The sequence below is a fragment of the Hippocampus comes genome, unplaced genomic scaffold (genome assembly GCF_001891065.2).
Source record: "Hippocampus comes isolate QL1 unplaced genomic scaffold, H_comes_QL1_v1.1 scaffold104, whole genome shotgun sequence".
Lineage (NCBI taxonomy): Eukaryota > Metazoa > Chordata > Actinopteri > Syngnathiformes > Syngnathidae > Hippocampus > Hippocampus comes.
The window spans coordinates 4,414,323-4,441,444 of NW_017806072.1; the positions used below are offsets into that span (position 1 = coordinate 4,414,323).

At 41.8% G+C, this 27,122-nt stretch overlaps 1 protein-coding gene across 1 annotated transcript in view; it reads right to left on the minus strand.

The window, feature by feature from the left end:
• Window positions 1-27,122, minus strand: part of LOC109530325 (zinc finger protein 536-like) — a 34,588-nt gene that overhangs the window by 4,947 nt on the left and 2,519 nt on the right. The window contains exons 2-3 of the mRNA XM_019893939.1: window positions 18,553-20,161; window positions 5,957-6,748 (exon numbers count right to left, since the gene is read on the minus strand). Of these exons, the coding sequence (XP_019749498.1) occupies window positions 5,957-6,748; window positions 18,553-20,161 (2,401 nt within the window). The remainder of the gene's footprint in view (window positions 1-5,956; window positions 6,749-18,552; window positions 20,162-27,122) is intronic.

Genomic DNA, 27,122 nt, shown 5'->3' on the forward strand with positions numbered 1-27,122 from the left:
GATTGGAGGGGAAATGAGAAAGGAGGGACTGTGAGGTGCTGACAGAAAGAGAGATGATATGCCAGTAGCAGGGAGAGGAGGGGGGACTGGGGGGAACAATGCTGATTTTGTAGAAGACAGTAGGCTATATTATGGGGAAAATTACATTTCAGCTGTAGCAAGTAACAAGACACAACACACTCCGGTATTTTAAATGACACAACCCATCGTAGCGTATCATGCGGCACTGAAGTTCATGACAAAATATTAAAACCTGAACTCATCGTAGTGATTTGGTCATTTGTGTTGGATGCTTTCCTTTGTCCACTTCCAGACTAATTCCTAGCACAAGGGTAGGGAACTCCGGTTACTCGAGAACCATATCCTGCCTTTTTACGATCTCCAACTCGCGTGATTTAATTGATCATGATCGTTTCAGGCTTTTCCAGAGCTTGCGGATGAGCTCATATGGTTGAATCGGGTGCGTTGAAGTAAAGAGGGATCTAAAACAGCCAGGATGTGGCTCTTGAGGAACCGGCGTTCCCTACCCCTGCCCTAGCATGTGCTCAGGTACAAGTCTGTCTTTGGTTAAACTCAATCTTATCCAAAAGAGTTTATCTTGAAGGATATATTTTCATTGTAAGAAGTGACTCAAAACAATTACAAAACGTCAAACTTAAACAATGGATTTCAGTGGATGCTTTTAAAAGAATATTGAATGACTTTGAAAAACATTTGCCTACAGATGATTCCATTTATTTGCTTGCATTAATTCACACATGAATTCATTCAATGCTTTACAAACTTCGGCATGTGTTTTTAATGTATATGTTTACATTTTTTATTGTATTTACATTTATTATACTTTTCTACTTTTATACATTTGTGATGCTGAAAAGGGTTTTTGTTGAATTTCCTCAAATTGATTTCTTTAAGTGGTTGCAAAATCAAGTCATGTCAAGTCAAATACAACTTTATTGTCAAATGTGCCATATGTGAAACATACAGCACAGATGAAATTTCCTCCCTCTCAACCAGACAACAAGACAAGAGGATCTGGATGCAGATGATTTTATTTTGGGCAACCACTTGATAAAATAAATGGAGTAAATTCTAATAAATAAAGTGTGTGTGTGTGTGTGTGTGTGTGTGTGTGTGTGTGTGTGTGTGTGTGTGTGTGTGTGTGTGTGTTTGTGTGTGTAGGCAAACAAGCCTGAAATAGATTTACAGGTTGAAACTCCAGAAAACATGGCCAGAATGACAATGTATTATGTTTTTGCATTTTTGTGTTTTTGGGGGTCTGTTTGATCCTTCAGTATTGATAATAATTAGCAAAAAAAGTAAAAAAATTAGCACCTCGAGTGCCATTCATTATGTTCATTACACTTTGTTTGGAAGCCTTACAGTATTTAATTGAATAACTGTTTTGCCCATGGCAATGACCTCTTCAAATATGTTACTTTCAGACTTCAACCACTATGTTTCTCACACACCATGTGGTTGTCGGTGGCGAGCAGATTGAGAACCTGTGCTCTAAAACATCGAATTTATTTTGGGCATTGTTTAGCGCGGTGTATCATTTGTTATTTGTGTTGCACTTGCGCGCATAAAATGAGTGAAATGAGCCTTTTACGCACAGCCAATGTGCAGAATTATTATTAAGAGTCATCACTTAAATTGTAATCTTGTCATCTTGTAACTCAAGCTGACTGATGTTTTTTCCTGAATTTTTAAAGACATATGTGGGGCGGGAAGCTACATTGGTGATGGTGATGAGACTCATGCAATATTGAATCGGCAGCAGAACAAAAATGATAAAAGCGTTATCATGACCTGCCTCAGCACCAAGTGCACATTTCTGTGTGTGTGAGTGTGTGTTTGTGTCTGAGATAATGACCATGATGACAGTGGCGGGGCCGACGGGGGCCAGAGGAGCTGAATGGTGACGGATGACACAGTGCTGAGCTCTGATGGCACACAGACAGTGAGTGATGACTGCACATCCTTCCCAGCACTCCACCCTTCATTATCTCTATGAGGAGAGGCACGGCACAAAAGAGGGCCGCGTTGCCCTCTCGCTGCCCTCGGACGACATCTGCTCGTGGAGGCAGGCGCACCGCCGCTTACTCCTCTTTCACCTCGCTGTCGTTCCATCTATCTCCATCTACTGCCATCTTTCTCGCTCCTTTTCTCTTGCTCCCTCCACGGAGGGAACACAGAGGTCAGACAATGAGATAATGACTCATCCCTTTCATACGGGGAGCCTTTTCTTTCTCTCCATTCTTAATCATTTCTGTATAGATCTTCTCATATTCACTGCGAGAGGCCGGGCTTTATCAGTTCATTTGTCAACCGCTTCAAAGTTATCCAAGGGCATCACGTTATCAAAACACTTTCCCCTATTGAGCCTTTGAAATATGATTGCACGCTTTCGAATTCAGTGAATTTTTAGCATGTAAATGGTACCATCTAGTGGTCAAATCAAAGCATCGCAGAGAAAAACACAAGGGAGGGTTCTGTTCCGTGTGAAACTAATGAGCATGCAGACAGGTTCAAACAGAGGTCACCATCTGGCCAATTACCACTGTTGGCACATTGGAGCCGACCCGAGCTGTCCGCGCAAACGCATCACTCCATGTCCAGTATGCCCGGCAATATGTCAGCGTGCCACTCGACATGCCATCCAGCGCGCAAAGGATGGGGGCAAACTGGAGACAGCCCCATGACAAAGCCACCTGGTCAATGCCGCAGACAAGACAGCCTGCTGGGCCACCTGCTTTGCTAACTTTTGGAGGACACCCTGCACACTCTCAATGTCACTCATCTGTCTCAATGTCCCGTTTGACAGACGCCACCTAATTGTGGCTCTGACATCTGCTTCATGAGACAAAATCAATCTGCTGAATACTGAGGAATGTTTGAAACAATCCCTTCCAGGAGGGGACTGCCATGAGTCACAATATGGGCAAAAGCATTGCAACACACCTCTTGATTAAATGATCACCCTGTGATTTGCCTCTGGGTCCCCTGTGAATTGTAATTGTTTGTCTTTAAGCCCCACAGATGCAGTGGAGACATACCTATCAAACCCCCCGCAGGGCTCCAATTTTTAAAGTGGACCCAAATATTGGAGTATTTAACTGCCATCACACTCCCCCTCTAATTCTCCTGTCGGCACTTTTAACATTGAAAGCATGCGTGAGCCGATAGCTACAAGTTGGGCACCAGATGTGTGACATGATGCCGGAAGAGGGCCCTAATAAATTCCTCCTCTAAAGGCAAGAGACATGCTTATTGTGAAGATGTTGTGCAACATGTATGGGGGTCATTATATTTGGGTGATCATCTGGTTAAAAGTGCAAATACGGTATATGAATGTATGTTTACCATTTGAGTTTTAGCATCAAATCCATGAGCCAGAAAATACTGTAGCCTGATAATTAACAAACAGGGAATGCACAAACAGAATACTTGAGGCTATTGAGTGACACTTGCGTTTTATGATACAACGCATTGCTAAAACAACGAACCAGATGGTGACCAAAGACCTATTGTACGCACAAAGTACTATGTAGCTGCATCGGGGTAGACGTGTTGTGCTTTTTTAAAGCTAAAAGGCCAGATGTCCGGATACTTTTATCCATCCATCTATTCAACTCAGAGTTAGTCGCATTGTGTTTCATTTTTAAATCTAAATGGCATTAGGTACAATTATGACAATGTGACAACTTGGAAGAGGCGTGGAAGGGGAGACATGCCTTTTGCCCACATTATAATAACCATCTGTGCGGGATGACACAAAACTACAAGTTGCTATTCGAATAATAAAGAAAGGGAACAGATGTGAATCCCTAATGGAGTTGACAGGCACTTTCCCGTCTTTCACGTGAACATATTGGGTTTTGGAATAAAAAGGAGGTGGGGAAGAGTGAAGGTGTATCATGTTGCACTCATAATACATGCATATCAAAGACCCCAGCTGTTGGATCCCCTCTCCTGAGAGACAGTATTATTAAATCTGCACTCAGCAAGCGTATCGCACCAGCACAAGAGCTTTAAGCCTCTCTATGGGGGGGGCTCAATTGGCTTGGGCCATTTGTAACCTATCACACAAGGAGATTATATCACTCCTTTAAGCGTGGAGGTAATCAGTGTGGCACACCTGAGTCTTCCTTAGCTCTGATAAGTTAGAAGTTTCACACGGGAGAAAAAAGGAGGAAACTCAATCTGTGAGGTGCGTTATTTTCAACTAACGTGACCGATACACACACACAAACGCACGCACACACACATCCTTTTCACACTGGTGGCTGCCATATTCTTTTTTGGGAGGTGAAAAGCTAGCAGTGTTATGGAGCGTTTTTTAACAAACAATGCAACACGTTTGCCGGAAGTTTCCAGGAAGCTTGATGTACTTGATCAAAATCCCCAGACACTTATGCAGTGCTCCTGAAATCAAATACTGTAGATAATGAACTTCTTTGTCCACTAGGTGGCAGTATCAACCTTCTAATCTTCAGGCCAGCACTGCTAATGGTGTGACATTGTTTCCCAACTTTCATAGAACCAAAGTACATATTTTATATGGGAGAAAAATATAATGGCACTGCACCAAACAAAAGATGTCAGAAAAAGGCGATTCACAGATTAGTTGTCATCTAGTGGAAAACTGCATAATTGCCTGTCACAATACTCGTTGGAATCAGTGGTGGACTTACCATCAGGCAAACACAGGCGTCCAAATTTGCAGGGGCCCCCAAACGTCTCAAACTGGTTAATAAAGTCTTCTTTCATTCAAAGCAATTGTCATTGTTATTAGTCTTCATTCGCTCAATTAAAAACATATCAAAATGCTTTTAATCTATCATGGTCACTTTGAGTGCTCCTCCTCGTGCAATGGACTATTCCGCCTCCCTTCTGAGCATGTGCAGAGTTGATTTAGAAAAAGGTTACCAAAATTAAGTAACAAACTTGTTGGTGCGTTGTGACACATCAGATGCCTGCCGTTACAAAGATGTGAGTAATAAAACAGGACGAAATAGTAAACTGTATTTAATGTTGTCAGTTCCATTGAACGTGTTGAAATGATTCCCTTGCATTCAAATCTTCAAGAAAGATTTTAAGGATTTCACCTAGCTCAGGAAATATGAGCTTGTTCTCAAATTCACACTTTTTAGCCATCCATCCATCCATCCATCAATCCATCCTTCCATCCATCCATCTATTTTCACCGTTTATCCTCACAAGTGTCGCGGGTATGCTACTGTCTTCAGACAGTAGGCCGGGTAGACCCCAATCTCCACCCAGGAAGGCCAGAGCCGGAATCCAACCTTGCACCTCCATTTGCGTTGTGAAGCCTACGTGCTAACCAGTCGACCACCGTGCTGCACAGAGTTACAGGTGTGCTGGAGCCTGTCCCATCTGACTTAATTTGGGTGTGAACAGGACTGATTGCCAGCCACTTGCCAGGTACATATGGGTGGTGTCGGGATCGTCATACCTCCAAAATCATCACTTTTCAGGAGACCTCAAAAACGACATGTTCAGCTGTTAGCATTGCATCGTCAAAGAGAGGAAGTCATTTTCGACACTTTAGATTGGTCAATAGTTTGTAAAAAATTACACCTACATGTGTGGACTGACCAGTAGTATGGATTTGTTAAACTTAGTAAATTGTCAGAGATGAGGTTTTGCCTCGACACCAGCAACACACACACACACACACACACACGCGTTCATTCACACTCTCAGTAAACCTAAAATGCTAGGGGGGAAAAAAAAGACATTTTTGAAAATGTGAAATATTTTGGAAATGAAAAATATATTTTGGGATGCATATAGCCATGTCTGATTAAAATTTGCTCCTGACCAGTGTCAAATTTCAAATCAATTAAGTGAAATTGGATACATAATCTACTGTGCCATGGCACATTGGTTGGGTTGGAAAGCACAAATCCAACAGAGAGTACATGCTTACCTGATGCTACATTATTAACGCCGCCCCCGTCGCTCAGGGTGGCCCTATGAGTGCCAGTTCGGTTCTTCTGGGCTCTGAGAATCGAGAGCAGGCCAGCTTGCTGATACGAGTTGATCTGATCTGGAGCCAGGTTCTCAGGTGAGGACATGTTTGATTCCGCTGAAGCCCAAGGGACCATCTCGTCATGCTTCTTCCCCAAGACGTCAGCCTGGCCGGCATCTTTCAACATTTTCCACTCAATTGCATCTTCATTTGCTTCGTCCAGCTCTTCTTCAAGGCTTGATTTCTCATCTTGACCTTCAACACTTAGGCCTGTTGACCCTATATTCTGTTTGTCCACACCTGCTTTTATTCCCACAAGATCACACCTGTACGCCGGTTTGACTTCAAGTTCAGTGGAGTAATTTTGAAGTGGATTTAGTCCATTGTTGAAGACGCCAGACATTTGGACCAGCAGAGCAGGAGACACGGTGGAATGAGAGGAAACAGACAAGTCTAAAGGCTCATACTGAGATTTGTTGGTGTGAACGGAAGAAGGACTATCAGGATTCTTGTCAGGGACCAGCAGGGCATTTTCTCTGTCTGGGGAAAGGAAGTGAGTGCTCACGGGGCTCCTGTCCTCCCTGGACCGGGGTCGCGGCTTCGGGTTGGGGCTGGAGCTTCTGCTGCTGGTGGCCTGCAGTGGAGAGGACAGATCCCTGCTGTTCTGCCAAGATGGGAAGTGGTAGCGGTCCAGCTGGAAAGCGACGGCGGGGTAGTCACAGGAGGGTGGACACTTGTAGACATTGTCACCTAATGCACACAAGAGCAGCAAACACATAATCAGATTGCGTGTGCATAGCAAGCAGTTTGTTCCAAGAAAGGCACATGTAGCAACGACTGTTCCCAGTATGAAAAATGCGACAATCCCACACCGGGCTGAGTTGAATGATTTAAGCGGTGCCCCACAGTAAATCATGCTTGTAATCAGCTTTCAGCTCCGGTGATCCATCATTTTACAGTATGGATGCCACCACCGAGTGCAATAAATACACCCAAAGATGTTAACACTAAACAAGATTCCTCCAGAAATAATAAAAGAGTGAAATTGTAAAACATCCAAAAGTGGGTGGCGCTTGTAGACACAGCGAAAGCGAGAGGGAGCCCTGTTCTATGAAAGACAGAAAATGGGTTTCACAGTCATGTGATTGGCTCTGATTAACCGCAATGTACTAGCACCCAATTTATTTTTGCATTCCACTTCCAAAATGTTTATTAATATAGAGAAGGAGGGATTGATTTCTCGCCTTTTTCCTTTTAAGCTTTAATCCTCCCCGCGCTTTAATTATCCGAAATTAATGTCATAATGTCTGCTTCTTGTGTTTACCTACAGAGTAATCCTCATAGTGGTCCCAGAAACACCCTTCAGGGTTAAACACACTTCCCCGCGACCGTTTTGAATAAGAGATCGGCGGCCTCATACTGTCTTTAAACAGCCCAGCTGTTTCGCTGCCATTCCAATTACAGTAAAAGTCATGCAACGCCATTAAGCCACAAATATTGGCAGTTTATTGCCCAACACTCTCTTGGCATTTGAAGGTCAGGCCATACATTATACTGTGTCTTTTAGGGATGCGTCTGGGATAGGCAGATAAACCCACCACCATTAATTTAATTCCATGCATATTGATGCCTTATTGTTCTTCTTTAATGGACTAATATCTGAGTTACAACAGTGATTCATCCCCGCCAGAGAAATATCAATTTCATACACCTCGAGATGTGACCCTGAGGTAATTCTCCAGATCTAATGATCTGAAGTCGGCACTCGACTTTGTTTCCAACTTTAATAGAAAAACTACAATCGTGCAGTGAACGGTAGTAAAAAGAGGGTTTCTCTTTTTTATGTTTGCAATGTAGAAATCCATAAAATATCACCGTCCTTGAGCAAAAGTCATTCCTCTTTGTACTGTGCATATACACGCTCACAGACCCGGACATTAGGTACACCTCACACAATCTAATTCCAGATGGATAATATATTCTGAAATGAATTTTGATTGACACCTTGGCAGGGGTACAACTGTGACTCTTTCGTGGAGTTTAACTAAGCAGCCAAATTATAAGAAACGGCACACTCAGCCTGATACGGTACAGTTTCACACCACTGAAAACTATTTTGGACAACCACAATAACTTATTGTAAAATGGATATCTCTCTGTGTCAGTAAAAGCTAACAATATATTATTGTATGTGTGTAAATGAATTGTTTTTATTGCAGCTCTTGAAGTGAATTTCATTGGATTTTGGATGTGTTTGTAAAGCAGTCCGTCTGTGTTTTTATTATTGTGGCTGTCAACTTCAGTGGGGTAGAAGTGGCGTTGTATTACCTTATAAAAGACACCGTGCATGTATCATACATATAACCCGAGAGGCAAAAACTACTCTAATGTAAAATGGCAATAGTAATGCTCCATACAGATATCATCTTGCATTGTGCGGATGACCTCCCTACCGTATATGTACAGAATGAATATGGGCGTGTTTGCATCTAGCTTGGTGTCAGTCTACATGAAATGTGCACAGCGACCATCATCATGGTTGTGCATGAGCGGGAAAGTGGCTTTAAAAGCGCCACGCCCTTATGTCTCCAGTAAGAGAGAGAGAGAGAGAAAAAAAATCCAAACTGCTTAATGGAACTCTTTCAGATGCTCTCTATACATCTCAATTATTCTGCGGTTTAAATTACGATGACATTGCCGGTCAGCTCCAAATGCAAAAAACACAAATCTAACCTCATCTTTCAGCATCCTGAAACCATTTGCCAACCTACATGAGAGCAGTAAAACAACATCAAGACTGAAGATTCTGCTGCTTTTTGCTCTTCGTCTGGATGGCTGCCATCTTTGTGATTGCCTGGTTCATGCTAACTTAATCACTTGGAGATTTACTTACACTGTCGAGCTTCACAATATGTGAGGGGAGTCATTTCAGAGCTTAGATTTATCAACCAAAACTCCAATTACTGCATCATTACAAGCTGCCGCCTCTCTTGCCTAACACAGACTCAGAGCATATAATAAAGTGATGCATATGCATTATCTGACCTTGCTGGATGTGCAGGGAAAACTGTAAATAAATATATAAAAGTCTGCAGCGAGCCTGGAAAAAAAAAGGAAAAGGAAGCCAGCAACCAGACTTGGACAAGTGATTCATTTCATATGGAAATTGGCTTTAAGATTTATACCCATACAATCCCATCAATGCAATCACAGCCTTGCATCGTATATGCTTACACAGCCATTTGGCAGTTATATTGTCAACATCAAATTGTATACAGTGTGCCTCTTTCTATACGTGCAATCAAGCACCTGAGATGCAAAACAGTTATTCATGGTGGCTGGTTTGGTTTAAGATGAAACAGAGTGAGAGTCGCATGCCAGGCTGGTGAGAAAAACAGGGGCGCCAGATGTTCTTTGATGTTTATAATAGCATATATTATTAATATTAATTAGACCACATACCCAATGACGCATTTGGGACGTTTCCAAGTCAATTAAGCCACATGGCATTCAGGGTACAGTGGAAACAATATTTCAGGGCAGGTGTTCAAAACTCCCTGGGTAAATCTTTTTATCTGCATGCTAGGAAAACAAGCATTTTGAGCTTAATTTGAGTCTCATATCTGCAATAGTAATTAAAAAGAGGATTAAATGACAGAAGTGCAGCTGAGGTGCAGAAAGCCAACAGGTAATCTGGCTGCTTAAACCAGTCCGACTGGCATTTATTAAAAAGAGTAACACCTTTCAAATCTGATAAAAATACAGACACACATTGTTGCAGCAGAGCGGCGTAAATAACAAAAAAGCTCATTCATTCGCTAATGAAGAAGACTTTCCTAATAAACCAACATTCTTATAGAAAGCATGAAACAATGCTATTATGAACAGAGAAAGAAAAAAAGACAAAGTTTCTTACACTACACCACTGAATTTCCGTTTCTGTATTTCCCGAATAATAAAAAGGCTGACAGTTGGACTCGCATGTTGTAATCACATTACTGTGAAAGTAACTATTGTAACCGTTCACTTGAGAGGCTGAGGAATATGAAACCAATAATTTCGTCATTAGTAAATAATGAGTCAGTCACGTAGGAGCATTGCTATTGTTGATCATGACATTCAAGTAATTTTAAGGCATAGTCAAGGATGATTAATGTACAGCAGTTGCCGTGATTAATTCACAGATGTATAGCTTTGACACCTACTACTGATTTATTCATACAGAGTTCGAGTGCGTTCCCTCTATGATGGCCTGCAACTTAAAATGTATTGGAGTCAAATGCCCCTGAACCTGAAGTACGACAAAATGGAATCAAAGCAAAATTTCAGGAAATTTTAACACAACTTCATAAATTCTGAAGACCTACTGTAAAAGTGTTTCTCTCTTTTTCTTTTGTAATGTCAGCACAGACGGCTACCCATGACGCCAAAGAGGAAAAAACTAATAAAAGTGACCAGAAAACCAGAAAGGTAACTGACTGCAGCAGAGTAAGTTCATCCAAGCTGGACTGTAGGAAGGTATACAATTTACGTTTTTTGATACAGCTATTTCTGCGCTTGTACATTAGAATGTTATAATTTTACTTGCAGTCTCATCTATACAACAAAACAACGCAAGTTAAAAATCTGCCATGCAAAACGAAAACCATATAGAGTACAGTATCAACAACACCCAGGATCGAAATCTGACATGGACTGAAGCAAAGCAGAAAAGTGCGCTGTTGATGAGTCCACCGAGCAAATTGTGTCCTCCAGGCCAAAGGTTAAAAGGAACAGGCTGAATGTTTTGAGCTCAAAGTTTAAAAGTCAACATCTGTGATGGTCTGGAGCTGTGTTAGTGCCCATGGCATGAGTAATTTGCACATCTGCGAAGGCATCAATAATTCTGAAAGGTACATCCAGGTTTTGGAGCAACATATGTTGTCATTCAAGCAACGTTGCTGCTTATTTCAGCAAGCCCATGCCGGGTAGCATTCTAACCCTGGTACTAAAAGAGACTGAGTACTACAATGGCCTGCCATCAGTCCAGACCTGTCTCCCACATAGACCGGAAAACATGAGGCACATTATGAGGTGCAACATACAACAACAGATACTGTGGACCGTTGAGAAACTGAAGTCTTACATCAAGCAAGAATGAGAAAGAATTCACATACAAAGCTTCAACAATTACTCAGGTGCCAAACGCTTATTGAGTGTTGTTAAAAGGAAATGTGATGTAACAGTGGTAAACATGCCCCTGTCCCAGCTGTTTTGGAAGGTTTTGCGGACATCAAATTCAAAATGAGTGATTTCTTTTTTCAACAAAATTAAAAAAGAAAATAATACTTTATCATTTGAACATGAAATATCTGGTCTTTTTAGTTTATTCACTTGTATATACTTTGAAAAGGATTTGCAAATCAGTGTACTCCGATTTTATTGACATTTTACACAGCATTCAAACTTATATTTGGAATCGGGGTTTGTATGTGGCAGCTGATGGAATACTAAAAAGCTTCATTTAGACACGACTGTTCCTTTATTCACTTTGTTTAATGAATCATCAATTATTCATAGTGCTAGTAATTTATGGTTCCTTTCACATTCAGTCCTCTGTAACTCTAAACTATTTTGTTTACTGTTCTGTAAAGGGTAACCGTTAACCTTTTCCTGCCATCCATCACAAAGAAGAGACTCTGGTAATAGGCGCAGTTAAAGGAAAAGTGAGATTATGCATGGCGGCATGCTTTGACAGACAAGTACTTTGTATACCCGTCAAATCGTTGGGTTTTTAAAGACAACTATTAGTTTTGGTCGTCTTGATTGTAACAGTTTAAGAGAACACTTATAAAAAGAGAATTAAGGCGAGATCATGCAAGAGGACATCATCACAAAGTGCCTGCTCACTGACCTTGAGGTTAAAAGTATTAAATGGACTACTTAATTATTACGTGTCAGAGCATTTCAGGATTGTTTGGGGTATGATTTCCTCTAAGCTGGACTAATGTAGGTCACAAGCCTAAAGCATGCATCCTTCATTAGTTTATCATCCTAAACGGAGTCGTTTCTCCTATGTGCATTCTCAAATCTGCCCTGATCAGATATTGAGCGAAGTAATTTGCCTCCTATTGAAAGCAGACTGTGATTTCTAATTTAAGATGCTATTTGTCGCTTGGAATCTAAATCCCGAGCAGTATCTGAACATATCAAACAAAGAAGCTGTCTCTCACCCTGACAGCCGTGACTGTACTATATTTGCCTTCCATATTGAGAACATCAATAACATCATGACCACCATAGGCTATAGTATGAATAATGCAGCCAGTAATTCTGGACTAATCAATGTTCCTCAAGCTGAACATCTGGCACTGGTAATTTTTTCTCAGCATCTCCGCTCTCCTGAATTAGAAAACACTTTCTCACTTCCTCCTTCCTCCTCTCGCTTGATGTCCAACCATCCAAAAAGGCAGGCTTGATCAGTAACAGAACCCCCCCCCCCACCATCTCGGAACAAACTTATCCCCCTGTTATTAAAGCCTCATTGAGTGGTGCGTGTTGGCCATATGTGTAGGATTTACCTATCTGTCCTGTAGCAGACCTGAGTGTTGAGCCCGGGCCAGCAGTGTGTGATTGTGTTAATTAATCTGTCATTGTGAGCGCGGGGAGCAGCTGCAGAGGTCTCAGGGATATATTGTCAGAGCTAAACAATGCGGTGCTAAGCCCCCAGAGTGAGTCTACCATTACACAGGACTAAGAACAGAGAGGAAAAGGGTGGGGGGAGACAGACAGAGAGAGAGAGAGAGAGAGAGAGAGAGAGAGAGAAGAGAGAGAGAGAGAGAGAGAGAGAGAGAGAGAGACCGCCGGATTCATCATTGACTAAAGCAATGACGCCTGACCTTTACAATGAATTAGTTTCCATGCTTAATATTGACTGAAATTAGAGTCTGATGCTGAATGTGCCATCCCCACACTGTGTGCGCTCAAATCCTCAGCTAGCCAGCGATCATAAGGGTTTTCTGCAAATGACAGCATATGGTCTTGGAGATAGGGGAGAAGTGAAAACAACAATGCTTAAAAGTGTTCCTTAAAAGCACAACTACAAGTGGATTAAGCCAAAAACATGCCCGCAATTCCATGTAAAATATGCAGATAGCGGTATATGTGCACAATGTGTCAACAAAACATCTCATGAGATTAGGCCTTGATCCATTTATCTCTGCTGCACGGCCTGCAAGAGCACCTCCGACTTGGATGGACTTTACTTACTAGTAGACAACAACCGAAGTGACAAACTGATGGGAAAACAACACGAGATGGCTTCAGCGTCCTCTCTTCTCTTAACTGTTATGGCAGTAATTTAGGCCCATGATAGCGTGTTAGCAGGATGCCATGACAAGAATGGCATTTACCCAGAGAGCCAAATCATCCAAACCACCAGGTGGAACAGAAGACTATCAATAAAAATACCAGGTGGTAGATCAAATCATAAAAATCACTGGGTGGTATATATCAAATCATTAAAAACACCAGATGGCATGCATTAACATCTTGTGCCCCCGGAGGCAATTGGTTGAGGATGTGACAGATATAAAATAGAGGGTACTAATTATCCCTACAATGCCTATGATGCCATTATCTTTTTAAAAAGAAGACAAAGTCCTTGTGCCTGACAGTAAAATCTGCTGTGCTCTCGCTGACCCTGCATTCCACATCCACCTTCTCTTAAGTGGGAAGAAAGACAAAGCCATACCTGTCACACTGCTGCTATAATGTGTGAAGAATGGCAACATATATTGAAGATTATGACATGCAGTCATTTGACCATTTCTTTTCAACCCGGCAAAAAAGAAGACAAAGACAGCAGAGAAAATATGAAAGGCATGCTAAAGTGATTCAGTACTTCATGTTCCATGAAGTTAGAGGACTTGCCAGAGACATTAAAATATGATGTAAGGGCTCCAGGCATGACATGTACCACATAAACATTTGCACTTAAAATCTGCTCTCGACATTTAGTGCATGTTATTCATCTCTCCATTCTTTGATCTGCATGTTTTTGAATATTTGTAATAATTGTAAAAGGCAAATCACAAAAAATAAATAAATAAAAATATCAAAGCAGTAAATGTCAAATCCCTTTCCAACTGTGCTCACTACTCAACATTGAGATCCTCAATGAGTGCCGGAGAAAAAAAGCTCGCCTTTTCAAAGATGATAATGCTCAGTTCTGACTGACATGGTCTGAGAGGTATTCATTTATACTGTATTATCATGCATATAGTGTAGGGTGCACACTGCATTGCCATCATACTGACACCTGTCTCTAATTTCCCCTTTTTATAGCTAAACAGAAGCACCACGAGGATCTCGTACATTGAACAATCACTGCAATAAGATTTTTTTTTATCATTGGAAAGGTAGAAATTGAGGGGGAAAATTGATTTCTGGAATGAAACACCCTCTCATGAAACGAGGCCAAAGCAACACATGCCAGACGTGGCTTGTCATTCTGCAGACAAGGCCGCATCAAATGACACTTCACATCCAGTATGTGGATGTACGTTAGATTTTGTTCTAACAAATAATTAGCTGTTTCCTAGTTTGGTAGTTGACTTTCCTCCGACATTCCAAAAACATGTGAAGCTAATTGGAGACTAGATGTGAGTATGAATGTTTATTTTTCCACTGATTTTGCCTTTTTATCACCGCCAGCTACAGAAGATTCCATCACACTTATCACCTTGAACAGGATGTTAACACATTTGTGGTTAACTAAAACCTGGATGACAGTTATCTTACTGCACTTGTTTTACAGTGAACAATCATCCACTATTACTATACAGTTCAGAAAAGTGTCAGGAGCGGAGCTACAGGGTGGCCATGGGTGGCCAAGACCACCCCGGTTCACTCTGTGACCACCCCTTTGGTCATCCTCATACCGAGGGAAAAATCTTTCTGCCATTTTCAAATAGATGTAGTATTCTTAGACCCTTACACCCACATTTTTTTTTCACATGAACCGCATACTTAAAGAATGAATGACCAATGAATGTGAATGCAAACTCTAATCTTTTTTAAGTAAAGAACAGTCAACTTTCACTTTCTTTCACACCATATAGCAAGCCAACAACATGGCCGAGATGTAATTGTTTTTCACAGTCATGGTTTCATGAAATAAAATGCACAAATAGACTAATCTTGCCCAACACACTCATCATACAGGCAGGAACAAACCTAAGTAAAAAGTAACATTTAAATTGGTGAAGAATTAAGAGACTTTTGTGTCATTGTACTTTTTAGATATGATTTGATTGAATGAGCCGTTGATCATCCATCCATCCATTTTCTAATCCGCTTACCCTAACGAGGGTTGTGGGTGTGCTGGAGCCGAACCCAGCTGTCTTGGGGCAGCAGGCAGGGACCCTGAATTGGTTGCCAGCCAATCGCAGGGCACACATAGACAAACAACCATTCGCGCTCACAATCACACCTAGGGACAATTTCGAGTGTATCATTAACCTGCCATGCATGTTTTTGGAAACCAGAGTACCCGATTAATCTGTAAAGAACAGTCAACTTTCACTTTCTTTCACACCATATAGCAAGCCAACAACATGGCCGAGATGTAATTGTTTTTCACAGTCATGGTTTCATGAAATAAAATGCACAAATAGACTAATCTTGCCCAACACACTCATCATACAGGCAGGAACAAACCTAAGTAAAAAGTAACATTTAAATTGGTGAAGAATTAAGAGACTTTTGTGTCATTGTACTTTTTAGATATGATTTGATTGAATGAGCCGTTGATCATCCATCCATCGATCTCGTACGTTGAACAATCACTGCAATAAGATTTTTTTATCATTGGAAAGGTAGAAATTGAGGGGGGAAATTGATTTCTGGAATGAAACACCCTCTTTTGAAACGAGGCCAAAGCAACACATGCCAGACGTGGCTTGTCATTCTGCAGACAAGGCCGCATCAAATGACACTTCACATCCAGTATGTGGATGTACATTAGATTTTGTTCGAACAAATAATCAGTTGTTTCCTAGTTTGATAGTTGACTTTCCTCCGACATTCCAAAAACATGTGAAGCTAATTGGAGACTAGATGTGAGTATGAATGTTTATTTTTCCACTGATTTTGCCTTTTTTCCACCGCCAGCTACGGAAGATTCCATCACACTTATCACCTTGAACAGGATGATTACACATTTGTGGTTAACTAAAACCTGGATGACAGTTATCTTACTGCACTTGTTTTACAGTGAACAATCATCCACTATTACTATACAGTTCAGAAAAGTGTCAGGAGCGGAGCTACAGGGTGGCCATGGGTGGCCAAGACCACCCCGGTTCACTCTGTGACCACCCCTTTGGTCATCCTCATACCGAGGGAAAAATCTTTCTGCCATTTTCAAATAGATGTAGTATTCTTAGACCCTTACACCCACATTTTTTTTTTCACATGAACTGCATACTTAAAGAATGAATGACCAATGAATGTGAATGCAAACTCTAAATTAATCTGTAAAGAACAGTCAACTTTCACTTTCTTTCACACCATATAGCAAGCCAACAACATGGCCGAGATGTAATTGTTTTTCACAGTCATGGTTTCATGAAATAAAATGCACAAATAGACTAATCTTGCCCAACACACTCATCATACAGGCAGGAACAAACCTAAGTAAAAAGTAACATTTAAAATGGTGAAGAATTCAGAGACTTTTGTGTCATTGTGCTTTTTAGATATTATTTGATTGAATGAGCCGTTGATCATCCATCCATCCATTTTCTAATCCGCTTACCCTAACGAGGGTTGTGGGTGTGCTGGAGCCGAACCCAGCTGTCTTGGGGCAGCAGGCAGGGACCCTGAATTGGTTGCCAGCCAATCGCAGGGCACACATAGACAAACAACCATTCGCGCTCACAATCACACCTAGGGACAATTTCGAGTGTATCATTAACCTGCCATGCATGTTTTTGGAAACCAGAGTACCCGGAGCAAACCCATTCTGGCACGGGGAGGACATGCAAACTCCACACAGGCAGGCCGGAGCCGGAATCAAACCCTGCACCTCTGCACCGTGAGGCCGGCGTGCTAACCAATCATTCACCGTGCCGCATGCCATTGATCATAATATACAATATGGCATCGACTGTCTGTGCTAATTGATCACTGGCTGTGAGCAAGTGAATCAGTACATGAGATGGGAGTAAACTCTGAAATAGTACACAAGAGAAAATGTCATTATCTAGGGAATTAAGCTCAGCAAAATGTTGCTTTTTGCTTAGATTTGTTCCTGCTTGATTAGGAGTGTGATGGACATTGTTCCGGATATATGTGAATTTTATTTCAGGAAACCCTGACTGTGGCTGGTATGATAAAGAATGACAGACGCACACACAGCCACTCCCCATTGAGGTGTTTGTTACGCTGGTTACTCCAATGAAAAATTTGCCCTGGGGCACTTGCCATGTTTCCGATGGGAAAAAATAACTGAATAATAGGCTGAAGGTAAATGTGGCAGTGTGGATGTTGTCCAAAAGGTAAATGTGGCAGTATGGATGTTGTCCAATATATAAATAATGTGCATATTATTTATTGATATTTATGGATTTCAATGTTTTAAATTTATTATTTTTTACACTCTCACTGGCATTGATGGTGAAGAATTCAGAGACTTTTGTGTCATTGTGCTTTTTAGATATTATTTGATTGAATGAGCCGTTGATCATCCATCCATCCATTTTCTAATCCGCTTACCCTAACGAGGGTTGTGGGCGTGCTGGCGCCGAACACAACTCAGGCTGCCTTTGCTGCTGGGCCGGCTGCTTGTGTTGAGGTCTTGGTCGGCGAGGCCCACTTTGCCGTCATCCACAGTAAGGCGTCGTTCCGACAGGTAGGAGGAGCTCTGCTGATGCTCCTGATCCTTACGCTTCAAGATGTGCTGTGGGGGTGTCATGATCTGCCAGCCTGAGTAGCTAACTGCATCCCTGCTGGAGATGAACTTCTGCAGATAGTCCAGATTGGTGGTGTCCAAGGGAGGGTGAAGATGATTCAAGCCCGACAAAAAGGAGCTCTTTGTATCAGTGAGTGGGCCGAGACTTGGGGAAACCCCACGACTTAACATCTCGCTGACTTTGATGTCAACACCCGCTGCGGCGAGTAACTGGCTGTAATCTGTAATCTGGTCGCCTCTCTCAGATGTGAGGAACCTGTTGTGAATGCGCGAGATGTACTGCGAGTAGAGGTTGCTCTGATAATCTGCTCAGCCACTCTCCATTAAGGTGTTTGTCACACTGGTTACTCCAATGAAAAATTTGCCCTGGGGCATTTGCCATGTTTCCAATGGGAAATAAATAACTGAATAATAGGCTGAAGGTAAATGTGGCAGTGTGGATGTTGTCCGATATATAAATAATGTGCATTATTTATTGATATTTATGGATTTCAATGTTTTAAATTTATTATTTTTTACACTCTCACTGGCATTGCCAAGTAACCTCTCCATTCAAACAAACCCTATTACTAGCCGTATCGTCCCTCCCAAAATATGTTACCTATAGCTGAAGTAGGAGAAGAAGACTGCGGTTGGCGTTCAAGGGCACTTCCAGTCTCTGCGGCAACCTCGGTTGGCCCGTGATGACTCAGGCTGCCTTTGCTGCTGGGCCGGCTGCTTGTGTTGAGGTCTTGGTCGGCGAGGCCCACTTTGCCGTCATCCACAGTAAGGCGTCGTTCCGACAGGTAGGAGGAGCTCTGCTGATGCTCCTGATCCTTACGCTTCAAGATGTGCTGTGGGGGCGTCATGATCTGCCAGCCTGAGTAGCTAAGTGCATCCCTGCTGGAGATGAACTTCTGCAAATAGTCCAGATTGGTGGTGCCCAAGGGAGGGTGAAGGTGATTCAAGCCCGACAAAGAGGAGCTCTTAGTATCAGTGAGTGGGCCGAGACTTGGGGAAACCCCACGACTTAACATCTCGCTGACTTTGATGTCAACACCGGCTGCGGCGAGTAACTGGCTGTAATCTGTAGTCTGGTCGACTCTCTCAGATGTGAGGAACCTGTTGTGAATGCGAGAGATGTACTGCGAGTAGAGGTTGCTCTGATAATCTTCTGTTAAAGGATTCATGTTAACAGAGTTGTCATGCTGAGTGGGGAGATGAGCCTTTGAGGCCAGCTTATTCAAGTGGACCTTCATGTGGTTCTTGAGAAACCAGGGTTCTTTGAAGCGACGGCCACAAATTTGACAGCAGTGCTCAAAAGAGTCCTTGTGTTTCCTCATGTGACCCTTAAGGAACCAGGCCTGGCTAAAGGTTTGTCCACAAACATCACAGGGAAATTCGCCACCGGGCTTCCCCTTGTCATTGGCCCCCACCGTGGGCTTATGTCCTGGCCCTGAATCATTGGTAATATGTGTCATCTCAACGTGGCCAATAAGCTCCTCCTCTTGTGCGGCAGCAAACTCACACAAGGTGCATTTGTAGGGTTTGTGCAGAATCCTGATGTGACGCTCGAGTTCCTGCTGCTTTCTGAACTTACCCTTGCAGAATGAGCAACGAAACCCAGTGGGTGAGGGCTGGGTGCTCTCATCGTGGATCATGGTGCTTTTAGGGGACGCGGATGCTATGGGCTGGCTGCTGAGGAACTGGTTTGGAGCCTGGGCCTGTTGGGGTTGTTGGAGTTGGGTGATGACAGACGTTTGCTGAGGGCCGACATGAGCGGCTCGCATGTGCCTGTCCCTCAGTATGGCCCTTTCCTCAAGCTCATGAAGCAATCTGTTCTCCTCCCTAATGCGTCCACGGCCTTTACCCAGAATGCCTTGCTTGTGGGTACGAAGGTGTATCTTCAGGTTGCCCTTCTGGGCGGCCCGATGGTCGCAGTAGGGACACTTGAAGGGCTTTTCGCCGGTGTGTGTGCGCATGTGAAGCGAAAGGATGCTGTTAAAGCGGAAACGCTTCCCACACAACGGACAAGGATACTTTCTGTTCTTGCGATTGTCATCCTGAACAGAGTTTACCTGGGTAACAATGCTTTGATTCGTGACCCTCAAGAACTGCGAGAGCTCAACTCTCCCATTCATGCTGCTGAGAATTCTTGCATCCATGATTTGATTGGCCAGAAGCGCCATCTGGCTCCTAATTGGGCGGGTGGGCGGCCTAATGAATCTGTCCTTTCAGTGTCTGGCTAAAGTTACAGACTAGTGGTCAGGGGTGTTTGAAAGGTCTGCAGTGAACTGTGTGCTGGCTTGCTTGTACTTATTCAGTTTAAAACAGGATGTGGATTCATGCTGATCAGATGAAATCTCGGCTTGTTGCAGCTCAGACCTAAAGAGAGAACAAAGAGAACATTAAGTGCATTCAAAACAAAGAAAGCATTCACAAGCAAAAAAATACATTTAAAAATTCCTTTTTAAACAAAGACTATACGGACCACTGTGGAATCTTTTAGCTACTATGTTTGACGTCAGAAGGATGACTTTCTACTCATTAGTAGTCATTCAAATGGCTGCTGTATAATACCAGTGAGGCACTTCAAATAGGTCAACAAATGAAGCAAAGTAGGTTATAACTCCTCTCATCCTGTGTTTAGTATACCTGTGGTTTTACATTAACATTGGAGACTGTGAAACTGCTGATTAAGTCCGACCACAACACCTTACTCAACAAACATACCACCCCTGTGAAAGGGTAAGATGGAAATCTTTGTCTCGATCTAATGTACTGACACACAATAAATACCAAGGCGGCACAAAAACATCAAAGTGTAACCTCTTCTTACTTAGCCTCTCTTTTGCATTTCTCGAATAACCCCCACCCCAAAAAAAAAAAACAAATTATTAAAAAAGAAAGATTAAAGTAAAAGAGTTAAGGCACAGGAGTACTGAGAAAAAATAAACAACTTAATGATGCAAAAAATGCAAGCTCAGTTGAAGGGGGAAAGTATTCAAATTGAAAGCATTTTTTTTTATCCTCCCCAGCACCATTCTTTGATTCAACTGTAGCAGCAAAACAATGCCTCAAATTCACATGCTGCAACAATGGTAGGGGTCACATAAGCGAGGCCTGTGCTGCACCAAAGGGCACAGAACAAAGCCTTCACTGTCCGCACTGAATTAACACAGGCTTACATCATCCTGGGCTGCAACCTCAGTCACTCATGAAAATGATGTACACAAAACCACACAGTTAAAGAGCAGCAACACGAACTGAGCAGCATGACTCCACTCAACTATTGATCAGCAATCGATGTAACCATGCGAAGCTCATCTAATAATATCTGACAGGAGCAAAAATGAATGTGCTTCATATTATTTAGCCTTATGTTCTTTTTTAAGTCAACCGCACCGGTGTATATGTGCGCTCAAGATTACAGTCATTTCAACTACTTTGTATTATATTGCAGTGGCCTCTATGACAGTTTTTTAATGAATGCTTGAACTCTAAAAGGAATTCCTGAAGCACAAGTTTGCAAAAAAAAAAAGAAGAAAAAAAAAAGCACAAACACTCTCGCTTGAAATTTTGTAACTCACAACTCACCATTTTATACTCAATTTCCAAATGATCAACCCATTCGTTGCAAATGTATACGCATATATGGCTCTTATTTACACTATTCTGCCAAGTGTCTGGTCACACTGTCACAGGAGAAAACTGTTTGAGATAATTAGTTCTGTTTACAATCATCCTGAGCACAATAAATAAGCAACAGGTAAGCTGTGAGTGTGGAGTCCAGTGGAGGGAGCAGGAAGGGTGTTAAGATTGAGACTTAGAGAAGGCCGAGGAAGAAGACATTGAGGCGAAGAAAGAAAAGGGAGAAGAGGAGGACAAGAAGGTGAAGGAGGAAGGACAGTCAGAAATAGAAAGAATGACTAATGACATCACAGCAACAATAGTGGACCATGTAATGAACCATGGAATGACCCAAAGGGATGACACGACGTTGGCTGAGGGTTTTTTTTTCTCTGTATGTGGGGGGGTTGCTTTTGCAAGAAAATCATGATGTTTTACCATTTGGGTCAAAGGTTTTCCTATTTGTGTGAATAATTTTGCAAAAATAGCTCATAGTTACAAAAAATGTGTTTACACCATCAGAAAAAAAACATCGTCATTATAAGACAGCAGCCTTGGATATGCAATGTGCGAAAGTATATCCAATTTGAAGACTGCGCCCAAATCAATTGTATCGATCAAATTCAAGTTCTGGCTGGCTTTTTGTCAGGAAGGCACAGCAGGAGTGCATTTATGATTCCTTTAAGAGGCAATTCATAGATGCTTTTTCAAATGACGGTCATGTCCTATGAAAAGAGTGCAACCCCACACATTCACTCTCAGAAAATATTTGATAAGACCAAAAAAAATTCCCTTTCCCAATCAAAATATAAAACATGCTGCCTGTGTGGTATGTCGCGACCGTGAAGATGCTGTCCACAAAACAATTCAGATGACTGCTCTGAGCTGAGATCAATATGTATTCTGACCAACTAAGCATTGCAGTATAAAATCTTCACCTGCGTGTGTGTGCATGCATGTGTAACTGTAGGAATCTGTGTTTAGGAGCAGTGGCGGAGTCATCAGGTGTTTTCTATCTGTCAGAGTGCATTAGGGTCTTTTTTTGGATCAGATTCACAGAGTGCTTGAACGCTATTAAAGATCATTTCACAGCAGCACCTCTCAGGCATTGACGAACAAGGAGCAGGTGCGATTACATGCAGGCAATAATGGAGGAGAAATGTATCGCAAATTTAAACAAGCTATGGGAGCTGCGCATTCCGGATTACTTTCTTTGTAACCGTATCAAAAATTGCCACATTTATTTTTACTGCTGTCAGCCAAAAGAATTTGTAAGCTTTTTCATCAGCAAGCAAGTGGAAATGTAATCTTTTAACTTAGTTGCTGCTATATATTGTCAGCTAGCATGGATGGACAGTATTGTAAATCCATCGTGAGGTGACAGCGCTGAAGCACGTCAATAAAATTTATGGATCACAAGTGCATATTTCTTTTTTAACAGCAGATGCAAGGCATTAATAATTTGCTTGGTTGGTGGAGCGGAACACAACACGCACCACAAACAGCTTCTGTAAACTGCAGACTGTAAATGATGCATAGAAATTAAAGCTTTATGAATAAAAGCAATTATTTTTAAGATAAATGGAAAGCCAGGGAAAATCCTGCTCAAGTCAATCAATTCCCTTTGTGATTTGATGACACAAAATCTGGCAATGCAATCATGTTTCTATGAACTGGATTTGCTGAGGACACGCATACTGTATAGAGGACACTTTGTCATTATAACTGCAGGAACTGAAACCGAGTTAATTATGGAATGAATATTGATTCAGATGGAGAGAATGCAGTACTGCAGAAAGGTTTTTAGCCACCATTGGACGTTATTTATTTTTTTATTGATTTATTTATTTATTTATTTGATCAATGACTATAAACAGTAGACTCTTGCATTCGCATTTTTTTTTGAAACCTCACCTATTTGCATTTTTCAGTAGTGTGGCAAAAACGATTTATTTATTTATTTTATCAATGACTATAAACAGTAGACCCTTGCATTCACATTTTTTTGAAAGCTCACCTATTTGCATTTTTCAGTAGTGTGGCAAAAACAAAACAAAACAAAACAAAACAAACAAACAAAAACATTATTTTCATGGCAACATACTCTCCATACAGTACGTATGATATTTACTGCACTGGAGTGTTTCTTTAATTGAAATAAACCAGTTCCTGTGTTGGCCATAAACACACCCAAAAACTAATCAAAGTAGTTGCCCACTCAACCAACTTGGGTGGCAAAAGGCAGAAGGTAGTTTGACGATTCGCCTGCACACACACTCACCCACTCGACCTGCTCATCCGCTCACAAATTAGCAGCGGGGTTTGATTTGTGATTGACGGTCAGTGGGAGTGGGTAGATGTCTGCTGCTTTAACGCAAAATAGTTTTCCAAAGTAGGACTAGGCACAGCCTCAAAACGGCCTTAATGCACAGGCCGCCCCACAAAGCGTTGGCACCCGCCACTATTGATGTTACTCCCGCACTTGACTGTGCAATCAAATTGTCATTGTTTTACGCCATAATGTGCCACTACAGTAATTCCTCAGCATCATCATCATCGTCATTAGAATTGCTAAAGTTTTCATACAGGGACTGTACATTGTGTATCTTTGTGCTTATTTGTCAGCTGTTTACTGTATTTATAAGGGTATAGCAATGTTTGAAGACGTTCCAAGTGTTTGTGTGGTATATTTATTAATAAGTATTAATATACTTGTCGACTGTTATAAGTAAGTGTTTATCGGGGTTGTACGCTGCACCATATTGACAGACGTTCCTACTATTTTTCACTTTCTCAATTCAAAGTGACACAGGTATCATGCATCTCAGTCCTCCACTGATGCAAACACCTACCAACACAATAATATACTGTTAAATATATACTGTACTTCTCTGACAATGCCACTCCATTATTCAATTCGTGAAAGTAGAATCTACGATGTAGCTCTTGTATTTGATATCATTGTACTGTGCTCTCAGTGTTGTGGCTGCTCAGTGTTTGTAGGACATATTGCCACTACACTTACAGAGAGTGAACGTTGAATTGTTTTGGATTAAATATTGATTAAAATATGGAAGACACAATACTGTACAGGGCAAAGCATTACACCACCATTACATTTTTTTGTTTTAGCAAGGCTATAATGCCCGTACAATCCCTCAGACAATTTATTTGAAGAAAATCAAAGAAGAAGAACTGAGGTGGCAAGCTTTCAGTGTAAACCTGCACTTTTATTTGTCAGATACTGAACATAGTTATACAGTACATTTTAAAACATGCATTTACAACAGTGATTATTCATTTGAAAATACTAAGCCAAAAGTGAAATCATATTATGATGATGATGATGATTATTATTTTTATTATTATTATTATTATTATTATTATTATTATTATTATTATTATTATTATTATTATTATTACGGCTTTGTTAAGTCATTCCTTAAAAAACTGGAAACAAAAGAACTGTCCAATATAAGGAGTTAGGTTTTGCCAATTCCTCCATCCTCATTGTTTTAAAGGTGCTTAAAGGTACTTTTTTTTTATACCCTGACTCTCTCCTTACTGCATGTTTTCTATATGCTGTATGTTTGTAGTACAATCAAGAATGAAAAGAAAAGTCCCCTCTTGGGACTACTAATGGATGTTCTTATTGTATCATTTGCGATACAGGTGTCTTACGTGTTGATGCAAGAGACTGCCGCCTTCAAACTGAAAAATTAAAAAAGCTGACATTTTCTGACTTCCATGTCCCCATGTAACAACTGTTTCATCAGGAATTACTGAGAAGATTCATGCACAGGCTGCCATATATCATGCCCCCTGTGTATCGTTTCAACCCACACATAACCAATCAGCCAGCCAACTATCCTGTGGAGTGTCCTGTCAAAGTGCTGGGGGCAGTGGTAACGCAGCTGCCCACCCTGACCCGGACAAAAGATAGCACCCATACACTTTCTGACAACCAGATTAATGAAAGCCTATAGGAGCTTCTCTGTAGGCCCCCCCAAATGCCTGACGGAGATAGAATAGTCTAACCAGCGCCATTCATTACTGCAGAAGCAAAGAAAGAGCACACACAGCACTGACAAACTAGCTCCTTGTGAGTAATAGCTAAAGAACTCATAAAGAAATGCGCACACATTTGTTGTGTATGTGGAGAATTGATGATTTTGCGATCAAAACTTAAGAAATATGACTGGAAATCAGTGTCTGTGGCACGCGCTTATTGGAGAGTCAGCTTGTCGGCAGCAAAGAGCCGCTTGAGCAAACCGCGTTGCTAATGCAAAGTAATTGAGTGTATTAGACTGAGTTTGCGTGGAAAACCTGTTGGGAACTAGATGGGCTACAAAGAGTGCAAGGCAGGCTCAAGATGAAAGACTTACTTATAACTTTGACTTTCTGCGTTTGTACTTTTGATGGAAAGTGTTACATTTTCTTCAGGCTAATGAATGTGGTCATTCGTGCACGAGGCAACTGTTCTAAATGACTAAGACAAAGTTTCGAAAGAGGAGGGCCCGTGCCGTGTCCTAACCTTGCTACAGTGTGTCATATATAAACGTTGCATTCATTAGCTTCCTGGGATGCCTGCAATAGTGCTCACAATAAAGTAATACAAACACTGTCTCCTTAATACTCCCTCATCAAATACTGCCTTTGTGCAAGCAAGGACACACACTTTCACATGTGGTCTCTCACTCTTTCTCTCTCTCTCTCTCTCTCAGTCTCTCTCCCTGTCACACACTCACACACATGCACACACACATACACACTCGAGCATGTGTATATAGAATGTATTTTAAATCACTCATGTGTAAACAGTTGCTGGTGTTTGCACAGGCCACCTGTTCTTCCTGGACACAAACAAAGCTTTTGGCGTAAGATGGGCTATGTTAACAGTGCGGCGTGCGTAGGGGATGCCTTGCGCAAGGCAAGCCAATCCACATGCTGCGGGCCTGCATCAGATGGTTGGGCCCCCGCAGGCCTGCTGCCAACGCCAACAGAACTCACACAGATCTCAAAGAATGGATCTTTTTGGGTGGGTGACAACACACTGACATGGTTTGTGCAACTTCCTGTCCCAAGGCAGGATTGCCCCAGTCAACTCCCATTGCCATTTCATTTAACTCAGTGAGTGCCTTTGACTGCATTTGCATGATGTGAACGACACTCCTTCTTCGCAAAGTGGCACCGAGATGGCGAAAACGGGGGAAACTGGAGATGTGTCGACTTTCACTCGCCAAAGCACTCGGAGGCACAAAAACAAAAGACATTAAACAAGTCATCACAAAACCACAGCAGGAGTCGGGTAATGCCACTTACAGTATCTCATTAAGCTATGGCATCTACAGGAAAAAAATGACAAACAAAGAATATAATCCAAGGCACATTAACTGGGCTGATAATTCAATGAGCCCTCATTTGGCAGCCATCTTGCTTTCGTGATGGTCTTTTTTTTTTTTTGCTGCAGCAACTCATGCACACGCGCACACACGCACACACACACACGTTCACACATGCATATTCTTCCTCCTCGACCCACTCCCTCTCTCTTTCAAAAAC